Genomic DNA, 17,281 nt, shown 5'->3' on the forward strand with positions numbered 1-17,281 from the left:
CTTGTGGAGGCCACTACCGCAAACTCTAGCTACTGCGCCCCTTCTCTTAGTGGCGGCCACAAAAAGAGCAGCAGGTCCAGCGACGCTAGGGCTGGCAAAAGTGTGCCAGAAACAGAACTTATGGCTCTCTCTGGATCAGCTGATCTGCAGGCCGTGGGCCAAGGTTAAGGGGTCTCCTGCACCTCAAAAATAAGCCCTCCCTGAAAATATTGCAACACAGCAGCAGCCATGAGGTGACCACGCTTGCTGCCTCCTGCACCTCAAAAATAATAAGACCTCTCCAAAAATAAGGCCAAGTGCTTATTTTTGGAGGGAGAGGGGGGTGTCAAAAGAAAATAAGATATTGTCTTATTTTGGGGAAAACATAGTACATTCTCCAACCTTTCTAAAACATTGTTAAGTATCAATACCAAATAATGAAAGGCACACCAAATTTTCCCCAAAATTCCAATAAATCAAAATGAAATAAAAACAAATATTCTACATTGTTTTTAATAATGCAGTATGAAACAACTCTAATGTTATTAAAGTTTAATAAAGACAGCAACTCAGTATTTTTTAACTTGAATCTCCGCAAGTATGGAATGCAGTGATAAATGGGCAGAAGATCAAAGACTCCTAAAACATGTTGAGCAGAGGCCTATCCTTAAGAAACACAAGGAAGTCTATAATTTTATATTTGGGCAACAGTCATAAACATTTGTCTGTCATTGGCTGACTTGGTTATAATTATATGCTTATACAGAGTTAATCAGAAATTACAAAGGGAAGTTCTTAATTTCTTGAATAATTATGAAACTTTTTTTGAGTTGTGGGTAGCATTTGAGTCAGTAGAGACCTTTTATCTGTATCAGCATAACTTTTCACTTGAATGTAGGCTTTACTGAACACAATTCCAATAAAATGCAAAGGATTAATATACATCTGGCACTTTCCCATCTGCATTTGGGCAGCACATTCCAGGCAATTTTTTCCCCCAATCTTGAAGATGTATGGTATTTTTGTCATATATAATTTAAAGATGTATGGATAGGGAGCAGAGAAAAAGTATACTCTTTAACATAAATTATCCACTTCTACAGTTTCCAAATCCTAATCTGTCCTAATAAACACAAAACAGATTAGGGGGGGGGGGGAATCATTTTTATGGTTTCTGGTGGTTTTAGGAAGCACCTAATGCATATTGTGTCTTAATGTAAGGAAGATACCGTAGTTTCTTACAGATAAGTAGCACATTTACCAGAACACAGATAATCTTATTGGCCATTCTCCAGTTTAGAGAAAAGAGCTACCCTTATACTAAAACACCTAATGATCTAAAAAAGCATTGCATGCAACACATTTTATGAAGGAATCAATATTGTGGGCAGTGATAAACAATGGAACTGCTTACTTAAATGATACATAGAAGAGTGTGTGTGTGTGTGTGTGTGTGTGTCTGTGTGTGTGTGTTCAAATGCATTTTATAAATCACCTTAAGCACTCTAAAGGGAGTAAGTCTCAGATGAAGTTAATCCCATAAATGTTAAAATTTGGAGCTCTGATTATTTTAAACTCTCATCCATCAACACTCCACTTTAGCCGAAATCAATAGTGTGTGGAGATACCACATTCTCATTTTTCTCAGTGGAAACTACTAAAGCCACTTTAACTAGTGATTCCTATTTCTACAACTCATGACTACAAATTTGTGTTTGTACATTATGCTTCAAGGCGAACTCTTGAAAGTAAAATGAGGTAAAGCAACAGTTAAATAGAGGAGCTTGTCCCAGGTGTGGAAGTATCCATGTGCTGATTCTAGGGTGACACTTGAGGTATGTGTATATTCTTGTGAACCTAATTTAATTAACTCTATTTGTGTTTGTAAACCTTATCCTTTGAAATGTGGATTAAGTCTGGGTAACTTATTTGGGAGTTTGAACAATTTTGGGTAAAGGATTTTCCCCATTTGCTATTTTTACTTGATTAATTTCGTTTTATCTTGACTATCAATCTAGCGGAGACACTGATTCGCAGACCATTGTGGATTCTGTTAATGTTCTAAAAAGGAAGATGGTGTAGGACACCGATGTCAAACTCGATTGTGTCACGTGATGTCTCATGATGTATTCTGACTTTTTTTTTGCTTTTGTGGAGCCAAGGTAGGCATGGCCTGCATGTGGGCCACCAGTTTGACACCCCTGGTATAGGAAGAAAGAAAAGATCCATCTGGTTCAGTTCCACGCTGGGAGTAAGGTGCTAGAAATAAAAAGGAGGCTGAGTGGAAAGGATTCCGTTTATTGATGAGCAGAACCACAGCATGCAGTTCTGGCAGCTGACAAATTAGCAAGGATTTTTATAGTTTCTGAAATGCTGCAGGGATTGTGCAATATAATGAGCCTGGTGTCTTTCTTATTCTAATGGTGGTGGGTTAATCCTATTATGTCTTTAAAAGGTTATGTCCTAAAAGGTCCTGTCCTTAGAATCTGGGTGGGGGAAGGATGTAAATTGTAATCCTATCACTGGAGGTGAAGGTGTTTTGTTTGTGAATAGGCTGGCCCACGATTTCTTAATGGGCATTAGCTGTAGGCTCTTAAGAAAGATTGGGAGCTGCTTTCTGTTTCTCCATTTCTTTTGGGGAAATATAATATTCGACCACTTAATATTCCCCAAAATATTTCATTCTCTAGGAGGGCAGGGGGCCTTCCCACAATGGAAACAGCATAAAACTTCTCACAAGGTAAACTGCAGGAACTTCACAGAAAACTACTATAGTTGTAGTTTTCTGTCAATATGCTGATACGGGATTTTTTTTGCTGCTGGCTTTGCTTCGAAATGTTATTAAACTTTTAAAAACTTCCCACTCTATCCCGGTCTCTCATCCAAGCATTATCCTCAACCGACCCGGCTTAACTTTTCGAGGCCAAAAATCACCCCAATGTAGCTGGTGCACCGCCAGCTTCCCCACGCGGCGTTTTTTAATTTGCCCGGGTTCGGACCCGCAGATGTTTGCACGAGACACGTGCGTGGCCATGCTTCCCGGAATCAGGCTTGGCTCAACCCCGTCTCTTGGGTTTCACGCCCCAGGAGTCGCTGGCTAACCACGCAGGCCCGGCGGGCGAAAAAGCTATCCGCCGGAGAGCGGGTGGAGACGGGACTGCAGCCTGCAAGGGAGAGCCAGTTTCAGGGGCTCCCCGCGGCCTGGTCCCCGGGGGTTGGGAGGAGCGGCTGGGCGGCTTCCCCGGCAGGGGTCGCTACGTCGGCACGGCCGGCCTGCTTTCCTCCCTCCGGTGGGCGGGCTGAGTTCCTCCCCGTCCGCCGCCCCACAAGCAGCCGGAGGGCGCCGCGGCAGCCGAAGCGCGATCGATGCCGGGAGCGCGGAGGAGAAGGCGGCGGCGCTGCTGAGAGGGGGGGCGGCCCCGCCCGGAGATGGGGATTCTCAGCATCACGGACCAGGTATGGCGGGCGTGGGGAGAAGGCGCCTCCGCCTGACCCTTTTCCCGGCTCCCAGCTCTGGCCTCCCTTTCTCCCTCGCTCGCTGGCCCGCCGCGTCCGCTACGCCAGCCGGGGGATGCACGGCCTAGTTGCAGAGCCGCCCATTTGGCTTCAGCAGGAGCAAGCCCTGGCTTCTCCCTCCGGCGTGCAGCGGCTGGGGCCTGGAGATAGAGCCGGAGCTGGGGCCAAGCGAGAGTCGGCAGGGCTGGCCTGATCTCGGCCAGATGCTACACCAACCTCCGAAGAAGGCCGGCGGCGGTGGCGATGCCCGGGTTGAGAGCCCGGCTGTTTCCCGCCTAAGAAGAAAGAGTTCTTGCCGCCCTTTTCGCCGGCGCGCCTCGCCTGCTTTTCCCGTTCCCCCAGGCAGCCCTTTCCCCCACCGCCTGCCACTGTTTTGGGCCCTCGTTTCTGCCTGCGGACTCTCCTCCTCCTTTCCGTGCCTCTTTCCCTCCTTGCTCCCTTCTCTCCCTCCCCGGTTTCTGGAGCGCAAGGACTTCTCCCCAACCTAGGCAGGTCCTCGTCTTAGCAGCGGCCCCCAAAAGGGAGATTTGTTTTTTTGCAAGCCGTGTAATTTTTTATCCTAGCATCACACTGGAGGGGAAAATAGGATTTGGGCCTAGTGGGGCTTAAAGTATCCTGCATTAGTTCTTAAAGATACAGAATCCTTCTCAGCTCGTTTATTTTATGCCTTCCCTTCCCTTCAGGAGCTGGAGGTGGCATATATAGGGGACTGGTGGTGGCATAATAGAGGACTCGCTCCTCCAGTTTCCCCCCTCGGCAATAACCCTCTTGTGTGTTTGTGCATGCGCCCGTGCATCTGCGTGTATTTTGTGTCCAGCAAATTTGCCTTCTTATCCTTATTCTCTCCATAGCTGCATCCCTTCGACTGCTACATTTCTTTTTTTTTTGGTACTCTTAGTACTTTGTTCACATGGGTCAGGATACCACTACAAGATTCAAGCTTTTTACTTGTCCCCAAATACATGTTTAAATCAGCGGATGAGGTCAAATAATTTGTTTTTTTGGGTAAGTACTTAGTGAAGCTGTATGATTCATCCGTTAGAGAAGTATGTTTTGGTGGCCCTTTCTGTTTTGGAACACTTTTGGAAGATACAACTTAACTCTTTTCTTTCTCATTAGGCCGCTGCCATGTTTGTGATTTTCTTGGTACATTACTAGCATGGTTTCCTGTCCCTTTGTTTCTCTCATAATCTGCATTTCTTTTCTTTTGCATTTTTCCTGGGAGTTTATTCACATGGTTTCTTCTGCAATATCCATATATCTGTAGCACTTTGGGCTGTGGTAGTACCTGAATGTTAACCATTTCCTTTCATGGTACTTAAATGGAACTCTTTGGCTGCTTTTGTGGGTTCCTTTGAAAGTTGTAACTTGTCTAGTTTTTATCGTAGTCTTGATTGTATGTAGCACAGTCTTCAGTTGCTCATCTTACAGGGTTCAAATGAAACTTCCAAGTAGTATGATTTCATATTCACATCCTATACTACTACTCTTTCTTAATGCAGACGACTATGACTTGATTTTAGCTTAACATGTTATGTGAAGGCAGCCATTGATCTACTAAGCTACAAGTCATGTTAATCTTCTCCAGTGTTCTGCTACTTTGTGCATAATAGAAACATTTTAATATCAACCCAGTTTCAGGGTCTTTTTCTTTTTCTTGGATGGACATTTTTGCTACAAAGTGGTTTTATTACAGTGTACCGAGTTTTAGGATATGCTTCATATAACTATGTTTTAATTAGGATTGTGATGAAGGGATTTCTTGTCCTGGTTACTTTGTTTTCCTACATTATAATGGAAAATATTGAAATGGAATTTTAACAGAAACACATGTAGACCTCTTCATCTAGATAAAATAAGTTTGATGTTCAGAAAAATATAATAGACGAGACTTGTTTTGGAGTAGTAGTTGAATATATAATAATATGTGACAAATATGAGTCAGCAGTGTGGTACAAAAAGACAGACGTAATTTTCAGCTGCATCAGTAGAAGTATAATTTTCAAAACACAGAAAATAATGTAATGCGCTCTGCACTTGTCAGACCCAATTCTGTGCTTCTGGGAATTACACTAAGAAGGATCAGAGAAGAGTAAACAACATGGTAATGAAGCACGAAACTTAAATCTGACAAGAAGAATTTAAAGGAAATAAGTATGAGTTGGATTGTTGCTCCAGAAGGCCCTTGCTCTGTGTTGTTGTCATCCCAACGTGCAGGATACAAAGTAATTGCAATAAAGCTATAACAGATTCAACTTGAATATAGTAAGACAGTAAAAAAAAATGTTCAGGCAATGTTGAGCTCTGTTTGGTGAACGTGTGTAAATAGAGGCTGCATGATCATCTGTGGAGATTGCTTTATATCTGCTGGACTCCTGCAAAGAGGAGGTTGGATTCAGTTGTATGGTCCCTTTGAACTTTCTGATTCTAATTCTTTGGATCGCCATGGGACCCCAGCAGATGGAAGCAATCTCTCAGTTTATATCTATCTTGTATGATTATTGATATTATTTTGTGTCCTGCCTTTCCTGTCCCCCAAATCTGGAAGGCAGCAGGTTATCTACCCTTTATGTAGAGATTAGGTATTTCCCTTATATCAGCTAGGTATATACCGAAACATGGTATATACCTAGCTGATATAAGGGAAATACCTAATCTCTACATAAAGAGATTATAAGACAGTGTCTTATTTTCTTTTGACCCCTAAAATTAGCACCTGGCCTTATTTTGGGGGGAGGTCTTATTATTTTTGAGGTGCAGGAGGCGGCGTGCGTGGTCACCTCATGGCTGCTGCTGTGTTGCAATATTTTCAGGGAGGGCTTATTTTCAGGGGAAGGCTTATTTTAGCTCATGCGCTCAAAAGCCCAATTGGGCTTATTATCCAGGGAGATCTTATTTTTGAGGAAGCAAGTAGATCGTCCTTGACTTACGGCCACAATTGAGACTAACGTTTTTGTTGCTAACAACTGTGTAACTGTGTAACAAGGCATGTGCCTCATTTATGATCTTTTTGCCACAGTTGTTAAGTGAATCACTGCAGTTGCTCAGTGAATCTGGCTTCCTCCATTGGCTTTGCTTGTCGGTAGCTGGCTGGGAAGATTACAAATGGTGACCACGTGACTCCCAGGCAGTGCGGTTGTCTCATATACATGCCATTTTGTCAAGCATCGGAATTTTGATCATGTGACTATGGGGATGCTGCAACAGCCATAAGTATGAAATATGGTTGTGACTTTTTCAGTACTGTTGCAACTGGTCACTTAAATAATTGGTTGTGATGAATACTTGTATACAGTATAGCATTCATAAGGGGCTTTTTGTGCACAAACAAATATCGCCTCATCCATTTCTTTCAGCTGGAAGTCAGAAAGTGGCTTTGTAAAACACAGACTGCATTGACGAATAATCTCCACAGTATAATTAGAAAGCGTGTTACAATAATTCTAATTTAGCTACATGCCAATTTTGCGAGTTAATTTTTAATTCTCAGTCCTGGAAAATCCTAGGTTTCCAAATTATAGATGTCATTAGTTTCTTCCCCCCTCCCCCCACCTACTTGCACTTTCTGGCTGTCTGGTTTAAAACATCAGTCTAGAGTTTAAAATATTTTATTCCATTAGCCTGATTTATATAGATGGAGAGTTAATGTGAAGTTTTCAAGGTTCAGCATATCTGATAAAACATATGCATTTAATTTAGATTATTTTGTGGCCAGCATTTACCTTAAGGACAGTGGGCAGTACGTCATACTAGTTGCTCCAGGAACTATATGGCCCAAGATCGTAGGACATAATGGGTTCTATTATAAAAAAAGAGAGATTTTTAAAAAATAAGATGAATACGGAGTCCACTGCATTCCATATGGATGACTCATCTTTCGCCCTTTATCCTCCCTCCTTTTGCCATTGTGTCCAAGGACTTGGAGGGAAGTATACCTGAGGTTAGCCGAATTGAAAGACTTTTCTGAAAAGATGTAGAGGCTGAAGGTTTTCCTCTGGAAGACGAAATGAACAGATGGGATTAGATCTGCCTTGTACTAGCCTGTGCTGAGCGTGTAGGAGGACCAGGAGGGTATTCAGTACAGTTCTCTGTTGTATATGTTTTTTTCTCTTTTTTGTGTGGAGGATTGCAGTTAGAGGGATGCCAGGAAGATAAGGGAGTTGTCTTGTTTGTGTTCTTTGATTGCATTTCTCTTTGGTGTAGGACATGCATACAGTAAAGTATTTCTTTGTTGTTGTTGATGATGATGATTTTTAAATCACCACAGTAACACAACTCTTACTGGTAATAGTGTATAGAGATTATATGCATAATATCATTATGTAACAATTGCAAACATTAAAAATATGGCGCGCACACACACACACACACACACACACACACACACCATTCCCAATAAATTGCATTTTAAAGCCCTCAAGAAGAATTTTTCTTACACTTTCTTTTAGAAGGACAACACCTTGCTTCTTGGATGAGACTGTTCCATAATATGAAGCCATTAGTTTAAAAAGGGCGTTGGTACTTACCTGATACGCCTCTTCTCATAGTGGGGGAGGAGTATCCAGACTGGGTTAACCTTGTCCTCTCACTGATTGGACTGAGTCAGATAAGCTCTTTGGGAACGCCCACTGGTCACCAGGTGCTACCCAGTTATCGGCGAAGAACTCTATCCGACTCGTTGTACCATTCACTCCAGACTTCTTAAAACATACATTATCTTTTATTGTATCAAACAACAACATAACTTAAGAACCGTCAACATAACACTTTATCAACATAGCATTGTCAGGGAGGGGCTGGATACTCCTCCCCCACTATGAGAAGAGGCGTATCAGGTAAGTACCAACGCCCTTTCTCCATAGTGAGGGGGAGGAGTCTCCAGACTGGGACGTACCAAAGCCTACACGTCCCTAGGGAGGGAGACCCCTGAGGCCCATGGCCCCCCCAACTCATGCCTGGTGAGGCGTGGCCCCCGCCCTATGGACCACTTGCAACGCCCTGCGGCCGAAAGAGGCCTCTGCCAAAGCAAAGGAGTCCAGTTTATAGTTCCTTACGAAAGGTGAAGGGGAAGCCCACGTGGCTGCCCTGCAGATTTCGGCCAAGGAAGCCTGCGTGGCCCAGGCCGTAGAAGTGGCTGCGCTCCGCGTGGAATGAGCAGTGATGCGGCCTGGCATGGACAGGCCCTGTGACTGATATGCAGGGGCAATACAGGATTGCAACCACCTGCCTATGGTTGTAGAAGTCACCTTTTTCCCCAGAGTCCCCGGCTGGAAGGAAACGAACAAGGCTTCGGATTTCCTACTTGGCCTGGTTCTCCTAAGGTAAATCCTCAGAGCTCTTCTTACGTCCAGAGTGTGTCACTTCTTCTCCAACGGGTGAGAAAGGTTTGGACAGAAGTTGGGCAAGATCAGTTCCTGTGCTCGATGGAAGCAGGTGCACACCTTGGGGATGAAGGACGTATCCAATCGCTACACCACTCTGTCCTGGTGGAACACGCAGAGATCCTCCCTGGTGGACAGCGCTTGCAGTTCGGATATCCTTCTGGCGGAGGTGATAGCCACCAGGAAGGCCACCTTAAGGGTCAGGAACTTAAGGGAAACAGTGCTTAAAGGCTCAAACGGAGCGTCTGTCAGAGCATCCAGTACCCTGTGTAAATCCCAGGACGGGTACCTGTGTACCATGGGCGGTTTGAGATTGGAAGCCCCCTTAAGGAATTGCTTGACCATGGGGTGGTGAGTCAAGCTCTGGTTCCTGCCATACAGGAGAATTGATGAAATGGCTGAAACCTGCCTCCTGATCGTGTTGGGAGCCAGCCCCTGTCCAGGCCCACCTGGAGAAATTCCAAGACCTGTGGCACCGTGGTCTGAATGGGATCGTGCCCCCGGGAGCTGCACCATGAGGAGAACGCACGCCAAGTGGCACCGTAGATGTGCTCCGTGGAGGGTCTGCGGGCGGCCTGGATGGTTTGTATCACCCTGGGGGAGAAGAGGTCTTCCCTCAATATGCTCTGCTCAAGCGCCAGGTGGTCAGCTGGAGCCATTGAGGATCTGGGTGCTCTAGAGACCCCTGGCTGAGGGATATCTTCTCCTGGGGAATTCTCCAGGGCCTCTCCACTGACAGAGACTGGAGATCTGCAAACCACGGCCTGCGGGGCCAGTGAGGGGCTAAAAGAACCACTTCCGCCCTCTCCTGCAGTACCTTCCGTATGACCTTGGGGATCAGGGGTAAAGGCGGGAAGGCATACAGTAGACCCCTGGACCAGGGGCACCAGAGAGCGTCCGCCCCTTCTGCCCCCCGTGTCCGGTACCTGGAGAAGAACCTCGGGAGCTGGGTGTTGAGAGGAGTGGCGAAGAGGTCGACCTCCGGGCGTCCGAAGCGCTCCACCACCTCTTCGAAGATCGTCGGCTGCAGCCTCCATTCCACGTTGTCCACTTCGGCCCGGCTGAGCCAGTCGGCTCTGGTGTTGTCCACCCCCGCTATGTGCTCTGCCCTCAAAGACCAGAGGTTCCTTTCGGCCCACAGCCCCAGCCGTCTGGCTTCCTGCATGAGAGCCCTTGATCTGGTCCCCCCCTGTCTGTTTATGTGAGCCTTGGTGGTGATATTGTTTGTGAGGACTAATATGTTACAGCCCCTGACTGAGCGATGGAAGTGTAAGAGGGCCAGGCGGACCGTCCTGAGCTCCAGCCAGTTGATGCTGTGAGTCCCCTCCGCCTGAGACCAGTGTCCTTGCGCCATCTGAGCCTGCAGATGTGCGCCCCACCCGCTCAGGCTGGCGTCCGTAGTTACCGTTACTCGGTCTGGTGTCCAAAAGGTCTCGCCCTTTGTGATCGCCGGGGACTTCCACCAAGACAGGGATTGGGTGACTTCTGCTGGAAGAAGTATCTTGGACTGAGAGCAGTTCATGCGCCTCCGCTGGAAAGGCAAAAGGAACCATTGGAGGACTGGTGCGGAGGCGAGCCCATGGGACGATGCCAATGGCTGAGACCATGGTACCCAGCAGTTTGGAAAGAATGGCTAAGGAAACCCTGCGCTCCCTGTCTACCAAGGTGGCTAGCTGCCTGAGGGCTATCTGTCTTTCTGGCGACAGATAGACCGTGCCTGTCTGGGTATCTATTAGGGCCCCTAGGTGGATCAGGCTAGTAGAGGGGTGGAGATGGCCATGTTCACTGAGAACCCGTGGTCTCTCAGGACTGCCATGGTGATATCTAAGTCCCTTAGGGCACCCTCAAAGGAAGATGACTGTAGTAACAGGTCATCTAGGTAACATTGAATGCGTACCGGTACCTGTCTCAGGCGTGCTGCCAGAGCCGCCATGTCCTTAGTGAATACCCTTGGGGCCGAAGACAGCCCAAAGGGCAGGGCCCAGTACTGAAAGTGGTGCCCCAGGTAGCAGAACCTGAGATATCTACGGTGCTCCCTGGCAATGGGAATGTGCAGGTAGGCCTCCATGAGGTCTATGGATGTTAGAAGGTCCCCCTACCTAATCCCTTCCAATATGGAGTGCAGAGAGTGCATCTTGAACCTCCTATGTCGGATATAGCGGTTCAGGCACTTCAGATCCAGGATTGCCCTCCAGCCCCCCGAAGCCTTGGGGATGACAAAAAGGATGGAGTAGTGTCCCTGACCCTGCTGCTCTGGAGGCACGGGCTGAATGGCCCTAATCTCCAACAGGTGCTGCATGGCCTCCTGCATCAGCAGCTTCCGGGTCGGGTTGTTAGAGACCGGGCATAACCGAAAAAAACTCGGAGGGTTGGACAGAAACTCTAATAAAAGGCCATGCCTGATGGTATCCTGCACCCACTTATCGGAGGAGGAGAGGTCCCAGCGGTCAGAGAAGTATGCCAAGCGCCCCCCCCCCGATGGGAGGAGAGCTGGACCTAGACTTAGTTTTTGCGGAAGGAGCGCCCCCTCCTCCTCCGCCCCCTCGAAAGGGCCGCTTTTGCTGCCTGCTTCTCTGTTGCCTGTCTGGGTATCTCTGCCTGGCAGAGAATCCCCCCTGGTACTACCTGTTCCCTGAGTACCCCGCCTCTGATCCCCTAAAGGAGTCCTGACCCCGAAAGACGGAGCCAGAGTCTTGACCCTGGGAGTAGGAGCGTCTGGGGTATGGCGCCGTTCTGAAGCTGCCCTTCTTCGGGGCGGTGGGAAGGACCTTCCTCTTGTCCTTATTCTCGATTAGGAACAGCTCCAGTGCTGATCCGAAGAGGGCGTCTCCTGTGAAGGGAGCTGATGCCAATCGCCACTTGTGACGGACGTCTGGCTGCCAGTGCCGTAGCCACAGCAGTCTGTGGGAAGCCACCGAAGAGGCGATTGCCCTGGAAGTGAACCTGGCTGCAGCTAGGGTGGCATCTGACGAAAACTGGATGGCTGCCACCAGCTTGTTGATGTCCTGATGGGCTCGGACATCTGTTATAGGCGTGCGTTGTTGTAGCTCCTGCAGCCACAGCAAGGAAGATCAGTTGATGAAGGAGCCTGTGGTGGCTGCTTTCACCGCCCAGGCGGCCGCCTGATGACCCCTCTGCAAGGTGAGGTCCGCCTTCTTGTCCTCCAACTTAAGGCATCTTCTGGTTCCCCTGGCAGGTTGGTAGTTGTGTGCAGAGCCACAACAGGAGCGTCGATGGAGGGTTGTGCCAATGTCTTCGCCATCTCCTGGTCCATGTTAAAGAAGACCCTGTCTGTGGATAAAGGCGATGGGCCCGCAGTGGGGGATGCCCACTGGTGTTTGACCAGATCAAGGAAGGCCTTGGGCGTAGGTATCGTGTCCGCCTCGATGGTCTGCTCATCAAAAATATTCTCCGCTGAGAAGCCCTGGCGTGAAGGTGGAGCCTCTGTAGCTTTGCTGCCCAGCTTGGCTGCTGTCTTGGCTTTGAAAAGCAGAGATTTGAACAGCGAAGGATGGAACAATCCGGTGAATGTAGGCTTGGGAGGCGGCATGCCTTCATCATCCGATAGCTTGCTCTCCCTGATCTCTCCCTCCTCACTTTCCAGGTCGCTGTCCTCCTTGGATGAGCCTGAGGAACTGGGAAAGTCTTCCTCCTGGACATCCAGGTAGTCAGAAGCCCTGGGAGGGGAAGGAGGAGGCCCCTGTGGCTGTGGCTGTTGGAAGGCTGCTGCCATGCATTGTTGAAAGGCCCTCATCATCATCATCTCCTGGAAATTGGGTGCCCCTATGGGAGGGGACTGTCCCGTGCCTCCCTGTGCTGGAGGAATGCCCAGGCCTGGAGATCCTGTGGGCAGGGCTGCTCTCACTGCAGAAAGGGAGGGGGATTGCCCCCCCGGCCCAGAGCCCCAAAGGCCAGAGGTGTCTATCGGGAGCCTAGCCTGCATTGCTGGGTTCTCCTCTGTGGCTCCCATGGGGGAGGGAGTCCCTGGAGCTTGCCCTTCTGTGCCCATGCCTGGGGTGCTCTTGTGGCCACTTGCCTTCTTGCAGAGCCTTTCCAAGGTCTGATGCCTTCGGTTCTCATACTTGGAAGGAGGCTTGGGAGGTTTCTGCCCCCCCCTTCCCTTGGATCTACCCTGGGGGAGAGGTGCTTCTGTTTAGACTTAGCCTTTCCTCCCCCACTTCTATGGGCAGTCTCTGGGAAGGCCACTGACCCGGTTGAATGCTCTTCTGTCCCTCCGGTGGGGCTGCTGGCTGGATTAGCAGCTGCCTGGCTTCCTGCTTCCTCGGAGCTGCTGGGCGCCGCCATCTTGGACCATGTGGGTCCTCCTGGCTTCAAAATGGCACCGCACAGCTTAGAAGAAAGGGTGCGACTTTTAAAAGTGCTCACCTAGCCGCTGGGGCTTTCCGGAGCTGCCGCGCGCCCTTGCCGCTGGATTCCTGCCTCCTTCCGATGCCACTGTGGCCAAGGATTTCCTCTTTGGCTTCCTTGCGATCGTCTGGCCACGTGGAGGTAGCGCGGGCGCTCCGCGGCAGGGCTTGCCTCCAGGAGGCTTGTGCCCTCTTCCCTGCTTGCCTGGCAAAGGTCCTCACTGGGAGGCAAAATTCGCAGGTCCAAGTCTTTTTTCCTTTAAATTGTAGAAATTTGCTGGAGAACCAGAATGGTCAACCGTCCAGTGAGTAGACTGAGTTGATAACTGGGTAGCACCTGGTGACCAGTGGGCGTTCCCAAAGAGCTTATCTGACTCAGTCCAATCAGTGAGAGGAGAAGGTTAATCCAGTCTGGATACTCCTCCCCCTCACTATGGATAAAAACCCGCAGCTTTTCCTGGCAAATGCACCCCCCAAAATCAATTGTAGCCGAGTGCCAAGCCATATAGGACTTTATGAGATAAAAGCAGCTCTTTAAACTGCCCCCAGAAATCTATTGGCAACCAATGTATTGCTTGTAGCGTAGGTGTAATGTACTCAGGGTATCTAGTGCTGATTAACCCACAGGTGGTTCCATTTTGTACTAGTTGCATTTTGAATGATCTTTAGAGGCCTCTTCATATAGTATTGCACCTTGCAGTAGTTTAAGCAGGCCATAATTGGGAGCATTATATCACTGATACAGGGCCCTCTTATTCCATATAGGGCTGCAGTTGGTTCATTAACCAAAGCTAGGCCCAAATGCCCACCTGGTCAGTACTCCCACCTCCCTTTCCATATACCGTATTTTTCGGAGTATAAGATGCACCTTCCCCCCCCCAAAAAAGAGAGTGAAAATCTGGGCGCATCTTATACACTGAATACAGCATTTTTGGAATCCCAAAACTTCCCTTTGCCAAAATGGATGTGCAGAGGTTTTGGGAGGCCTGCAAAGTGCTCCTGGGGGCTGGGGAAGACAAAAATGAGTGAAAAAGGGCCATTTTCTGCTTGTTCCCCCCCCCCCAGCCCCCAGAAGCACTCTACAAGCCTCCCAAAGTCTCTGCATGCCCCGAGGTAAATTGCTGGGAGGCAGAGGCCAAAGGGTGACGGCCGGTGGGTGGGTGGATCTACATTCGGTATATAAGATGCACACAAATTTTCATTCTCTTAGCGGGTGTGTGTGTGTGTGTCTTATATTCCGAAAAATATGGTATTTGGCTGCTTGGTTTTACTGAAACCTTCTCAGAAATGAAACATCAGGAATGAGGCCTGGAGTACTGGTAGAGAAAGATAAAAAGCAAGCCCAATCAAGAATCGGTAGGTATGTGCCTGCATTCAGACCTCCACAAGCCATCTTCACATCTCCTTTTTTACTGTATTGGCTGATTGTCATCCAACAGATTTGCTTAGGGTGACTAATAGAGAAGAGTTATCATTGGAATCTCCTGCCTGGCTGCTGCTTATCAGCACTTTGCTGATAAAATCATTTTGTTTCACCAAGATGTTGAATCCTCCTGGACCTAATCAGCATCTATGATGCTGATTAGATCAATGGTTCTCAACCTTTTCTTCACCACCAACCCCCTTTAAACAATTTTGTGGCCACGGACCACCAAGACTTAACTCAAGATTTCAGTCATAATTTTCTTCAAGTCTTCTGTGACAATGTTGCAGCCCTTTGGGTCCACGTACCGTCGGTTGAGTTCCACTGGATTAGATAATTACTGTAGATAATCTTTCCATATTATGTGGAACTTCTCTTGTCTTATGAGGATAAGGAAGTGGGTAAGGTGCATTTAAGTTATCTTTTGTGACTTGTAGCTTGACACTATGCCTATCCTGACTTTTGGAGTACAAGTAGTCCTTGATTTAGAACTATCCCTTTAAGGACTGCACAAAGGCACAGAAAAAAGTGACTCATGACCATTTTTCATACTACTGTTGCGGCATCCCCATGGCCACATGATGAAAATTTGGACACTTGGCAACTGGCATGTATTTATGATGGTTGCGGTATCCCAGGGTCCTGTGATCACCTTTTGCAACCTTCTGAGAAGCAAAGCCAATGGAGAAGGCAGATTTACTTAACAGCTGCAGGGAGTCACTTAACAACTGTGGCAAGAAAGGTTGTGAAATGGGGCAAAACTCAAAGTGTCTTGCTTAGCAACTGAAATTTGGGCTCAATCGTGGTCATAAATCGAGGACTACTGTAATGGAGATACATATAGCTACCTAGATCTGGGAAATTCCCATTGGGTTTTTATGGGAGGGGGAGCTGCTAATGTTTTGAAAGAAGCTGTGCTGTGCCCCTTAAACAGGCCATCCCTGGATCTGATATACTCCGACAATTACTGCCCAATCTCTCACTTCAATTTGTGGAGGAAGGTACCGTATTTTTTAGTATAAGACACATCTAGCTTTTTGGGAGGAAAACAGGAGAAAAAAAATCTGCCTGTGCCTCCCAGCAATTTGCCTCCTTGCACCAAACAGCAAACAGTACAGAAGATATACACAGTTTGTGGTGTTACATTTCAGACTATACTTGTACAGATGCTGTTAAAATTGATGTGCCTTTCTGGAAGTATACATTATTCTCTGCTATTTAAAAGAAGATACAATAGCACTGGGCCTCTTCAGATCAAGCATTTACTTTAAAAAGCTTCTTTTGTTAAGTTGGCTAGAACAATAATAAAGCAGTCTTTAAAAATAAGTCTAATAATTTGAACATTGTATAGGCTTTTATAGTTATTGACTTATCTCTTTGCAGCAAACAGCCTGTTTCAGTTTAGCCTGATTAGAAGAAAAAAAAATCTGCCTCTGCCTCCCAGCAATTTGCCTTGTTGCAGCAAACAGCAAGTTTCACGTTCAATTTCAGTTTAACCAGGGGGCTCCTGATGATCATCTGTTTCAGGCTGCAGGGATTGCCATAGCCCCGGGATGGCGAACCACAGGTGACACGCAGAGCCATTTGTCAGGGCACGCGGGTTCACACTTTTTTAAAGCCATTTTTCGCCCTCCCCAGGCTCCAGAGGCTTTATAGGCGCCTGGGGAGAGCAAAAAGAGCCTCCCCCGCCCCCGCCCCCTGCAGGCCCCCAGAGGCTTCATGAGCTTCCTTGAAGCCTCCGGAGCGCAAAAAACCTGCCCTATGGGCAAACCGGAAGTTCAGGAACGGGGGGTCGTTTTGAGTGCTCCAAAGGCTTCAGGGAAGCTTCTTGAAGGTCCCTGAAGCCTTCGGACAGCTTAAAATAGGGGTGTCCAAACTTGAGAACTTTAAGACTTGTGGACTTCAACTCCCAGAATTCCCCAGCCAGCCTGTAGTGCACGCATGCTCACGTGGGGTGTTGCACATGGCATTATGGGTGCGGCATGCCCACACACGACCCCCCTGCGCTCCCCCCACTTATGGCATGCGAGCCAAAAAAGGTTCGCCATCGTTGCCATAGCCTATTGCCGCCTCCGGAATCCCCATTTTCCCCGTTTGCTGCAAGGAAGTAAATTGCTGGGAGGCAAAGGCCAAAGGGTGGGTGGGGCTAATTCAGTGTATAAGATGCACCCAAATTTTCGCCCTCTTTTAGGGGGGAAAAAGGTGTGTCTTCTGAAAAATACGGTAGTTGAGATAATGGTGGCAGATCAGTTATACAGCATCCTTGAAAAAGTGGATTACCTGGACCCTTTTGAATCTGGATTTAAGCTTCAGTGCAGGTCCTAAAATAGTATTTCTCACACTCTTGGACGATTTGGGCTTGGATAATATAGTGTGCCTCTTATGGTTGGAAGAAAAGGGAAGTATAAGTGAAGACAGAAAAGAGTTGGTAGAAAAATGTTCAAGTTGTTATATTGGTTAAAAGTATTTGCTGCTTCCCAGATCTTGGTTCAAATTGACTATGCTGTCACAAATCATACTATTTTTTTCACTTAAAGGAAGTTTTGGACCTCTAAAGCTTCTTTTTTGCTTGCCGTCTAAGTAGGCCTACTCCACTTTGAATTGTCCTAACTTGT

The 17,281-nt window shown here is 47.6% G+C and overlaps 1 protein-coding gene across 2 annotated transcripts in view; it reads left to right on the plus strand.

Moving 5' to 3' along the window:
• Positions 1-3,104: 3,104 nt before the first annotated feature.
• Positions 3,105-17,281, plus strand: part of ANKRD52 (ankyrin repeat domain 52) — a 90,462-nt gene continuing 76,285 nt past the window's right edge. For both annotated transcript variants that reach the window (XM_081953616.1, XM_081953617.1), the window contains exon 1: positions 3,105-3,435. In XM_081953616.1, the coding sequence (XP_081809742.1) occupies positions 3,409-3,435 (27 nt within the window). In that variant the 5' untranslated portion in view covers positions 3,105-3,408. The remainder of the gene's footprint in view (positions 3,436-17,281) is intronic.

Source organism: Natrix helvetica, assembly GCF_964273705.1.
Source record: "Natrix helvetica genome assembly, chromosome: 1".
Taxonomy (NCBI): domain Eukaryota; kingdom Metazoa; phylum Chordata; class Lepidosauria; order Squamata; family Natricidae; genus Natrix; species Natrix helvetica.